We start from the raw sequence: 11,605 nt of genomic DNA, 5'->3' as shown, positions 1-11,605 counted from the left end.
TGCTTACTTGTTGGGGGGAGAGCAGGTGAGGGGTTAATTAAAAATGACAGCTCGCTTTATCAGCGCGTGCTCCAGGTCTCTTTTCAAAGAGTATTTTATAGGCGGAAAAAAAGTTTGAGCAGCCAAGGCCGCCACTCATCTCCATTAAAATGATTTAACCGGACGAACGCTTCCGGTCTTGTTCCGGAGAAATAAAATTTAATGGCAACATAATCACACATTTAATTAAATTGAGGACAATTAAGAGGATGCCGCGTATCACCAATTTTCCTAAAAGTCGCAACTCCTATTGCGTATTTTTGATTTTATTTTTATTTTTTGGTCTGCTTTTGTCACGATTCAATAAGCCAGCATATTCCATAGCTTGTTAAAATGCTCAGGGATAATGGCACAATGTAAAATTGACCTGCTCTGATGTGAATCATCATCCCTTTAAAAGTTAAAGCAATTTTCCAGAGAAAGGCTTGACCGAAAGATGTGCATTACAGTATTCAAAACGGGCAAATAATGCTCCATTATAGAGTATGAATGCTGCCAGTCAACAAAGGCGCAATTTGTTCAAATACATTTTTTTAAAACCCCACCTTTGGAAGGGTGAATAAAAATCAGTCTCATCAAATACTGAGCATTGCCAAGAAAATTGAATCATTTTTGCAATCATGACAATTTGGCAGAGTGCTGTTAACAGTATTAAAAGCCTGCTCTACATAAACAAAGTTGATTGTTGCTGAAAGTTCAATTAATTATAGCGTTAAAAAAATGCAGATTTTTTTTTTTTGATACATATATTTCCTGTGTAAGACTTCGGTAAATAAATTTAGTCCTTGATCAAGTTCATTTAATCATATTTTCTTTTTATGAAAACAAAATTTCACAATTAGTTTAAAATTAGTATTAGTCAACTATTACTGTTTTTGTTTCATTTGCTCTGATGTTGATATTCTTGTGCACATTATTCATTTATTATTATTATTTGAGTTACGCCTTAATGAGTAACAGTGTAACCTGTTCATCCTAGAATAATGATGCATCATAGCATAGCCCTAACAAAGAAAACTGCAAAGGAATCATAGAATCTTCATGCAACAATAAACTACATGTCCTATTATGAACACTTACAAAAAAATTATTTTGAAGGAAATTTATTTGTCACATTAAGATATAATAATAAAAAATAATAGTGTTTTTTTTCAGAGGCTGTTTACCTGAGACAAAAGGGGAGAACTTGATCTTACCTGTTATTCAAATGAGAATTTTGAGTTGAATCTGTAATTCTGGACTCCATTCGTGAGCACTTCTCTGTGGCAATTAGGAGCCTATTACAAACCATTAGATTGATCAATGTAGCTTAAACAATGGGGATGATTTATATGGTCGAACAAAACGCTCTGCACCTATTGTGATGAGTCTAAGTGGGGGTGCATCCATCAACAAAAGATAAATGATTAATTCAGACCTATTCATTTAAATTCTTTCTACAAAGGCAGCCCCACTTGCCTCAAATCCAGATTATTAGAGCCTCATTTTCTGCATGTTAAACTAGACAGGCTGTTGGATTGGGTGATGGTTTTTGGTTGTGTCCCTGTGTGTTTTAATTTGTATTTCTGCTGCAGGAAGTTTATTTGAGGACATTTAACTAATTGTAGTGATTTAGTGTGCTCATGTGGCTACACCTGTTTCTCTGAAAGGGGTTTGAAGGAAACCATGAGTGCGAGGATGTTACACTTTATTTCTCTGGTGCTGAAGCTGTGTAATGTTTTCTGGAGACTTGATAATCAAACGATGCTTTTTGAATTAAAAAAAAAGTTAACATAAATATGAAGATTTCGTCAAAATGCTCTCACTTATGTCTCACTTTTTTTTTTTTTACCGATACTTTGCTTTTGTGATAATACCTTGGAAAACTATAAACACTGGTATAAAAACAGCATTTATCCCACTTTGTGTTGTCGTAGGTAGCTTTAAATGACAATGTCTCTGTGTCATCTGCTGTTTATCCTGAGTTTGTTTTATTACTTGCACTTTAAGACTGCCAGGTCAGTATTTATTTTGGTGGCAGGTGTACAGAGGCCACAGCAAGGAAATTAAATCCAAACACATTTAAAGTGCAGTGTGAAATAGCAAGGATTTATTATCTTAGCAAGTGAATAAGAGCTCAAGCAAGAGGATGTGGCGGGAAGGCTTGGACTTGTCAGTGTAGACAACTTGTCTGACAACTGTCAGATAATTCTAATGTTAATAGAAAGCACACAGCTGTTGTCAAAGTCTGATAAAGATTAACTACGCTTTCAAGACCCGCTTTTCATGTAACAGTCCTATGTAAGACTGATCTTATAGCAGCTCATCTACACGCATTGATAGTATTGACGGCTAAATATAGAAGTATAGGTCAGCTTGCCAGTTTACAGTGTCACTTTCCATTTCCAGAGGCTGCATATTCTATTTTGAGCGCGGGGAGCGAGTTAGTTGAAGTGCAGTTGACTGGTTGCATTTGAGGACTTTGCTTAGCCCATTTTCTGTCAATGAGTATTTTTTCTTCTCTGAGCTGGTGAGCTGGTGTGGAAGTCAGAACAAATTTAAGTGTGAGAAATGGCTCCGAAGAAGGTGCGTTTTGTTGAAGAATAGCACCATTCAAAAAAGAGAATGCACTACAGATTATGTAATGGCAAGTGCTCGTTCTGACTGCAGACATCTCCACATTGTCTTTATTAGGGGAAGGGAGATGAAGCACCAAAGCCGCCACCACTGATTGGAAGGTTTGGCACCTCATTGAAAATAGGAATTGTCGGCCTGCCCAATGTTGGGTAAGTAAAAGGTTTTTATTTTTATTTGCACTGATACGGTGGTCTCCATGGTCCAACATGTGCTCTGTCCACTTAAGAACTACACTTGCCTCATATGCACTATTCTTAGATTCTGTAAGGTGCAATGTAAGCCGAGTGCATGACCAGAGAATCAAGATGAAATATGAAGTATTTAGAATTTAAATACTCAGAAAGCTTCAGAATTTCCACTGGAGTTGTTCAACACCTGCTGCCCATGCAGCATTTTACACTGAAACAAGCGAAATGTCAAAGAGCATAACGCATCTTAGATGTACTTAAAAAGGAAAATGTTTCAGTGTTCCTTAACAACCTGTAGAGTGTTACTAGAGTGTGTGGGACCTTATGTGTCCTACCTGCTAAAGATCAAATCACACAAGAGCCTTTTACCCACGACTCTTCTTTGATGTGTGTTAATTTTCACATTGCCCAAATAAGTGGATGAGCAACTTTTACATAATGCTTTAAACATGACTTATTTTGGGGGGTGTTGTGCAAATAATTGATACTTAAATTTTTGATCATTTTTACAATCTGCATTGTTGTTGCTATATAATTTCTACATGTACTTTTTACTGTTGCAGCAGTGTGTTTTCAGTTCTTCACTTTTGGCAGCATCTTATTCATATGACTGTCATGAGCCATATGACAGCAAGCAACAAATAAAAAAACAATGCTATTCTCTCCCTAACATTTTGCTGCAGTTGCAGAAAAGAACATTAAATGAATGAGAAGCATTAACAAATCATGCTACCTTTTCAATTTAAATGCCCATTCATCACTTGTCCCAGCATGCACTGTTCAGCGGTCAGCGGTGCATCCCAGACAACTCTCCAGTCATTCACAGGAAAAACACACAGTGCAGACTCACCAACGCAGTCACTTTTACATTCATATGCCAGGCAATGTAGAGTTTCTGTTTCACTCAGCCTGTGGTCTTAGGCTTTGATCTGTGGAGAAAAATCTGAGAATCCAGCAGCGACCCATATCACAAATTGAACACGTAAACACAGGATTTCAGTGCCGACCATACCACTGAGCCAAGATGCAGGCCAATGTCCTGCATGTTGATGATAAAATGACATGACTCCAATACTGCAATACAGGTAATTCATTTTTGAGGAAACTGTGCTTGTTCAAAGTAACATAACTTTTGGCTTTACACTATGTCAGACACTTTACTCCTGTATGAATTCAATGTGTCGATTTACCCATAGTTGCTTGAAATAGCTCCCGGCCTCATAGGTACAATCAGTGCTTGTGGCACATAATTATGTAGGAGATGATTTGCAAGTCTGGCAACCTTTCTACATTTTCAGTTTAATAAAATTGTAAATTACATGTCACACATAATGTGTTATAACTGAATGACTGACAAAAGTCCAGCATGGACACAGACATCATCATAAAAGTATCCTGTTGTGTCATTATGCATTCTTTGTGTATCTTTGGAAAGGGAGGGGAGCTTGATTTTCATGTCCTTTTATTATTATTATTATTATTATCATTATTCAGTTTCATGCGTAAGAGGCTGTGAAAGATGTGCTTTGGTATTGTACAAGCCTTTTCTTGGTCAGGCTAAAAATCTGCAGCTACATGAACTAAAAGTGTAAAAGCTAAAACCAAACGAGATTCTTGTACACAAACTATTTGTTTTTAAGTTACAAGATGCCAAACAGAGTCCCAGATCTCGCCTCTCACTTCTAAGTTGTATGATGTTATTATTGTAAAGCAGATGGAGGATGCTGGTGTTGTGTAAGAGCTGAGGGTGTGTTTGAGGAATTCATGTAAATGAAGTTTACAGTGTGAAATTCGATTAAAAAGGTGTTACTTGAGCACAAAGAGGAGTGTCTACAAGTGTCTGAGGTGTTCTCAAATTATTGTCGGTCAATAGGTGAGTGTACTCAAATGATTATAATGGATGGAAAGTGAGGTCGTCAGGAAAAGACAGCGCATTTATTGGTGTTGACATGATGATTGTTTGACCATTGTTGCAAGAGATTTTTACTAGTGGAAAGGAAATTCGTACTGTAGTCGTGTATGACAGGGCTGTGGTGTATACTCATTGTCTGCCATGTCAGACCTGGCTAGAAAAATCCACTTTGTCATGATCTACCAAGAGCTTCACCAACATCAGTGACAGGTTGTTACCACTGGACAGATCCTACCTGAGTGTTGGATAAGATTTGATCCCCACTGTAGAGCTACAGGAAGGGTTACAGTAATAGGCCATCTTCTGTTGAGCTGACAGAATCCCATCTTTTTGTATCTACTTACATTTCAAGAGAACTGTTGTTTTCATGCAGCCCAAAAGGTTTTGAAGAGACACTTATAATGATGCAAAGATTAAGTTTTTTAAAGAAGTTTATGCTTCTTCACGTGTAGTTTGCCTGAGCTGTTTGGCCAGATGTTGGAGCTTATTCTACAAAGATAGATTAGGGTCCAGTGTTTTCATTCCTAACCACAGCAAAACCACAATTTCTTCCTGGTATAAAAACTCATTGAGGTTGCGGGCTGCCATACCACATTTTTGTCAAAGTACAACTTGCCAACCTCTCATGGTTTCTTCATGAATGTGCTCCACATGCCCGCCTGCTGTTAGATGGGCGTTACTGACCATTCTTCACACACACGGGAGACTTGAGAGTGTGATTCAGCCAACTTTGCAGCTATTTCTGCACTCACACCAGTGTATATTCCATTCACTGCCATTCTCATAGACACTAAAAAACTTTAGTCTTCTCCATTTAGCCCCTATTGGGACACATAATGCTGCACACTATATACCAGACACAGTAAACATGGGTCCGATGGGTCCGATTACCTCAAGTCATGTCATTCTGAAAGCTCTCCTCTACTTTATCTAGCTACACCAAAGTGAATCCAATAGAGAGAGGGTACCTGCCTTTTCACCTGGCACCATCTGAGGTTTCATTTATATGACCTTTGTACCTGTAGCAATTCTAAATTACAAGCACACTATTAGTCTTTATTTCCTTGTAAATCCCAAAAAAAGTCTAAAAGGCCCATAAGCCCTCATATGTTGGATCAGTTTCTGGGTACCATGAAACTAAATTGGCTTTTTAAGGATAAATAAAGTTGTCTGATTCTGATTGAAATTGTTGTAATTGTTGTAATTGTTGTAATTTTTATGTTACTCTTACATGAGCTAGCCAACGTTTTAATTTACACAGAATGAATATATGTGATCTCAGGACAACAACCTTAGCAACAGTGTCGTCATGAAACTGAAAGAAGCAGTTTTTATGATGACAAACAAAACGATTAAACGATTAGCAGGGTGTTCATGCAGAACAAGAGTATGACATCCTTACAAATACGAACCACGAAAAAGGTCATGCAATTTATTCAAACCAAAGCATTTAAGACACTGCAAACTTGCATGCTGATTTAATATAATAAGCTACTGTATTGTTTTTGTCCTTTTTAAAGAAATGTATTAGTATGTGAAGCTGGGTATATTTAGATTTTGCAATCATTAAAGAGGAAAACTCACCCCCTTTGCTGCTTTGCGAGATTTTACAAACTCACCATTTGGAGTTTAAACAGATGCCATTTCAGGACTTAAATATGGAACGTAATGCTCATGTTTTAGGTGTTGAGAATAGTCACATTCATAGCTGAGTAAATATGATAACTAATCACATTATGCCTTGTACATTTTATATCATAAAGTCTTTTTTAAAAATCTGGTATTGTTTGTAGCTTAGCTCTGCATGGTTTCTCTTTTTTCCCCAAGGTGACCCAAGAAAAACCTTCAAGAGTGTAAGAGAAACAATCTAGTTTTATATATGGAATTAATGCATGCACTTTAGCAATTCCAAGCAATTTCATGCCTATGGGACTTAGCAAACAATCATTTCAATGTGAAGCATCGAATGAGGGGATAAAGACGGAAAGTCCTGGATTATAGTTGACTGGCTCTTAGACACTTGCCATTGTCTGTAGATTTTGAAGTACACTTGAGCTGCTTGCACGGTAGAAAATAAATCTCTCTGTGATCACAACATGGGGCAACGTTTGGCTGATCCAGTTCAACAGCTGAGATCTATCAGAAGTGTAATTTGCCCCTCCATTCCATGTACAATTGATCCATTATGGGATTACCTGACCTTGTAATTGGGAGAAGTTTTTTTTTTTTTTTTTTTTTCCAAGGTTTTGTTTCAAGTGCTCAAATGTCCAATCCATTAGAATAACAGTTTCCTTCTCAGACACACAATAAAAACAGGACATCTTGCATAATGTACTGAAATGATTTTGGATCATTCTATCAAATCATCAGACTCTACACACAAGCAGTTTTAGATGGATTGACCTCACTGCTGTTTTTTATTTTCAGGAAGTCAACCTTTTTCAACGTGCTGACAAAGAGTCAGGCTGCAGCTGAAAATTTCCCCTTCTGCACCATTGACCCAAATGAAAGCAGAGTGCCCATTCCAGATGAACGCTATGATTTCCTCTGCCAATTCCACAAACCTGCCAGGTATGGGGTCTTATCGTTCGCGTATTATTCACACTTCAGATCTAGAAGTAAAGGCCAAAACCAACAACAAACGGTACTGAAAGCCTCGTATAGCTAATTAATCTGTACTGTAGACACCCAATGTGTTGTTTTATAATGAGCACCACACTTTGAAGTAATGTTATATTGAATTACATTGTAATGGAGTTTCTGATATTTTGTGGATAAGCAATAGATTTGGAGCAGCTCACAATATAGCACAGTCCAATTCAACAGCTTTATAAGCTAAAGCCTCAGAAGGGCACCTCTTCACCAGGTACCTTCTTTCATCAGGACTGCTGTATTCAGTTGCAGCACAAGCTAATGCAAAGTGGTCTGTGTTTTATTAAAAAGGGCATTAAAAAGGCTGACCTTTTTCCTTTTATGTCTCTGGCTTGCAGCAAAATCCCAGCATTCCTCAATGTTGTAGACATCGCTGGCCTTGTGAAAGGTGCTCATGCCGGCCAAGGCCTGGGAAATGCCTTCTTGTCCCACATCAGTGCCTGTGATGGTATCTTCCACATGACACGTGAGTCACAGGTGGAGGGTTAGTTTGGCCAATAGGATTTCAGATTGCAGGCGTTGTACCAGTAGAACATATTGTGTGGTAGGCACCAAGATCCAAATACCTGTGAGAACTAGCTTTTGGTTTAAAATTCACACAGTCAGTATCAGTTTGAGGTAGACCACCACATGCTACTGTAATATGATTCATCATGCTACGTTTGATTAAATTTGAACTGAAGCTGCCTTCAAATCACTTTAGAAGTTTCCCTCTGCCCCACATTCTTCTGTGTCTCTGACATGGTCGTTGTCTTATACAATTAAAGTGTTACACGGTAGAATAATTCAAATTACATGCAGCAACTGAAATGAATGCAGAGGCCCTTTTTAAAAATAGCTGAATTTGTTTACTGATTGTGTGCTGTTATTGACTTTCGCTCTGTGTGAAAGGAGCTCTGATTAGAGAGTCGGTAGTGGCAGAAAGAACGGCCAGATAGAAAGGGTTAAGATTATGGCCATTTTCCTGTATTGTTCCAAAGTTGTGTCTGTGTATCACTGACAAGTGCACTACTTTTGTTCCAGTGCAGTTTTCAAATAGCTTTTCTGCATGATGACTGTAGTTTGTGAGAAGTGGAACACCACCCAGACTTACTAATGATTTATTGAGGACAAGAGAGATACCGTAGATGGCTCTGGTGCTCCTTCAGTGTTTGCTAAGACACAAGTTAAAACGAATAAGCCTTGTATTGTTCTATATTTTTCTTATAATGGACGATTCCAATGAAAAGCCCCAAAAAGGTCCCAATCAGTCCTCTCAATACCTGGTTTTTGAAAGCTGTTTATGACATTCAGTCCCAAGCAGCAATACAACCCCACAACATGAAAATATGGGAGAATAAAAGAGATAGAATACATCACACATATACACTGCAAAGTTATTATGTTAGTAGTTTTATGGTTCTGTTGAGCTGCATTTTATGTCAAATATTGATATGAATAGAGTGAATAAGATATAATAGATGTACTTGTCAGTATAATGCAATACAATTCAACAGCACAACAAACTGCATCCTCGAAAATGATCAAACAACTGAATGATGAACTCTCTGAAACAGTTTCAATAAGATCTGAGTGTTAGCACCGTGATAAAAGCAGAATTTCTTTTACTGATAAAAGGCTCAATAATTTAGGCAGTGGTTCAACATCGCATTGTTGTTAATGATGTGAATTGTATGTATTTGCATGTATGTTTGGAAAGGAGCTGGTTAAAAATACCCACAGTTCTTTTGATATGGACCAAATGTATATGACACATCGTCATCCAAAACCAATTCTTTTCTTACCTCTTACTTTTCTTAACACAAAGAAGACAAACATCCACAACAATTGGAGAGAAGATGATCGAAAGCTTCTTCTCTGGGTGTGTTTATGTCTGTCCGCTCTGGCATTGTTTCCACTCTTGCAACGTCCTCTGAAACAATGTGGTATGTTTCACCAGTTAACCATTAAACATAGCCGGTTTTGTTTTGTAATTATATCTATCTGGTGGCAGACAGGCTGCACTGCTAAAGCCACTGCTTTTATATAGCTTTGATTGTATGTTTGAAGGGGGAAAACACTTCTCTCCGTCTGGAGTTGTATGTTTTTTTTATTTGGTTAATAAGTGGGCTTTATAAAGATTACACTGAGAAATGAAAACATTAGTAACATTAAACAACTCAAGAAGATTGTTTGTGCAAACCGACGACACAAGCAATTGACCTGAATTTACTGAAACTGAGTTTCAAGTCTTTTTGCAGTGTCAAACCTCATCTGTCTAACAGTTTACTGGGACCATCTTGGCTCATGGAGAAAAAAGTTGTTTCATTTGAAAAATATTTAAATGTTACACAGACATGGCAGAGTAATTGATTAAACCTTTTTACACAGAGTAGACTAACTGGGGATTTTCCTCCTCATGTCTGGTCACAAAATTGGCCCAAGCCATGTGCACACTGAATGTTTTTCTGTCATTTATGTCTTTGAAAGCATGTGTAAACAGTGGATTTGCTTCCAACAATACCCTCCATAATCTATTAGGGTGCGTGATGACATCCTGAAAGCTGATTCTGTTGATTGGTCTCATAAGCAAAGTGTTACGAGTGCTTCTGCAGTGACTGGAACGTGGCTGAATTCTCGCTTCTGAGACAAGGCTCTGACATGTTCTACTTCATCTGCTCTTCTGTTCCCCGCCAGCAATTCTGCCAGCTCACCTGGCCTTATTCCCAGATGTTTGGCTTCCAGCAATTAGATGTTTGAATGCTCACAGAGCGTCCCCCACATCATTGTAGTAAACCTGTTGCTCACTTCTAATGAAGACTTATTTACGGTTGCACAGCACTCAGTAAGAATCTGTCCTAAAGATACTGTGTTACATTTAATCTTAAGGGACTGGCTGTGGCTGTGGGCAGCCGGCTGGAAAGTAGCTGTTATTTTTGGCACAGGCTCTTTTCTCACTGTGATAGTCATACTTTCACCACCTGAACTCCTGGTTAAGTTGAGGCTCTTCCCTCTTCCCCCTCTATTCCCTGAATTAGATACAAGAGTGCCCCATATTTTCCAGGAAATAAGGCTCATATGCTCTCAGCAGCAGAGCGGCGCAGATGTCTGCTAGCTGTATCCTTCTGTAGAGCACATCCTTTAGTCAATATGATTAATTGAACAGATTGATTGTTAAGGAAATTTCCAGCTACAGGACAATTTTTTTTTGGATTTGTCTTTCCTGTTATATCATTGAAAACATGACCCCTGTTGGTTGGGAAAATCAAAACATTTGCAGACAGCAGCTTTCACTCTGTGAACATTTTTAATATTTGTGGCCAAATAAAAATAGTACAGCCATTTGGGAAGCCAGAGGTAAAAAGCTAAGAGCAACAACCATTTAGCTGAAAATGGGAGAAACACCTTGTCACCTCCTTGAAACGCCATAAAACAGCAAATTGTTATTTCCAAACTTCTATATGGATTAAACATACAAATGATCAGGTGTCTTTTTAGAAAGCTTCAGAAATGCTTGTCAACTCTGACAGAGCTCAACTATCTGGAAGAAGTTTCCCTCTCCTTTCAATCTTTAAACTAAGATAAGATAATTAGCATTAAGAAAGCAAATATTTACGAATGTGCAAAAAATTGATCGAAAAATTCCTCTTTAAAAAAACAAACCAAAACAAAACCATAGCCCCTTGTGCAAGTTATCAATGATGTAAATAACCTTTCACTGTTTAAAGACTGCTCATATCCTCAGTGCGTGAGTCATTATAAATTGCTCTCTCTCAGTTCAATCCACAGATTTTATTTGGGTTTGATAGAGTCACCATTCAGACGTCTGTCTGCACTTTGTTAATGCCATATAACAAACAAATCAAGGTGATTGTTAAGTTACAGATGTTAAGAGCAATTACAGTTTTGACTATTCAGACAGATGAAAATTTATGGCCATGCCGCTTCCTCACTGACGCCAGCAATGGCCTCTTTCCAGGATATTTTCCTTATCACTCAGCAACTCACAAATTTTCAAACGTGACAAACATCCAACCAGCCCACTGGCTGTGCGTGACTATCTAAACAACTCATGCAAAGAGAAAATTTATCAGCAGTTTGGTTGCACAATCGGATGCTGCACTGATTTATAAATTTAAATAAGAAGTTGTCAGTTATTAACATTAGTAGATAGATACTAGCTCCATTCATATATTTGCATAACATTTCTCGTTTCTTG

The 11,605-nt window shown here is 37.9% G+C and overlaps 1 protein-coding gene across 4 annotated transcripts in view; it reads left to right on the top strand.

The window, feature by feature from the left end:
- Positions 1–2,495: 2,495 nt before the first annotated feature.
- The window catches only part of LOC115062037 (obg-like ATPase 1), a 36,137-nt gene continuing 27,027 nt past the window's right edge, over positions 2,496–11,605 (top strand). The window contains exons 1-4 of one of the 4 annotated variants that reach the window (XM_029530644.1): positions 2,496–2,604; positions 2,713–2,804; positions 7,183–7,326; positions 7,746–7,873. In XM_029530644.1, coding sequence (XP_029386504.1) covers positions 2,590–2,604; positions 2,713–2,804; positions 7,183–7,326; positions 7,746–7,873 — 379 coding nt within the window. In that variant the 5' untranslated portion in view covers positions 2,496–2,589. Of the gene's footprint in view, positions 2,614–2,712; positions 2,805–7,182; positions 7,327–7,745; positions 7,874–11,605 lie in introns of all 4 variants that reach the window. The other 3 variants (XM_029530646.1, XM_029530645.1, XM_029530647.1) reach the window with 3 other exon arrangements.

The sequence above is a fragment of the Echeneis naucrates genome, chromosome 21, assembly GCF_900963305.1.
Source record: "Echeneis naucrates chromosome 21, fEcheNa1.1, whole genome shotgun sequence".
Taxonomy (NCBI): Eukaryota; Metazoa; Chordata; class Actinopteri; order Carangiformes; family Echeneidae; genus Echeneis; species Echeneis naucrates.
The sequence above is the reverse complement of the archived record's forward strand: the minus strand, read 5'-3'. Positions and strand labels throughout refer to the sequence as shown.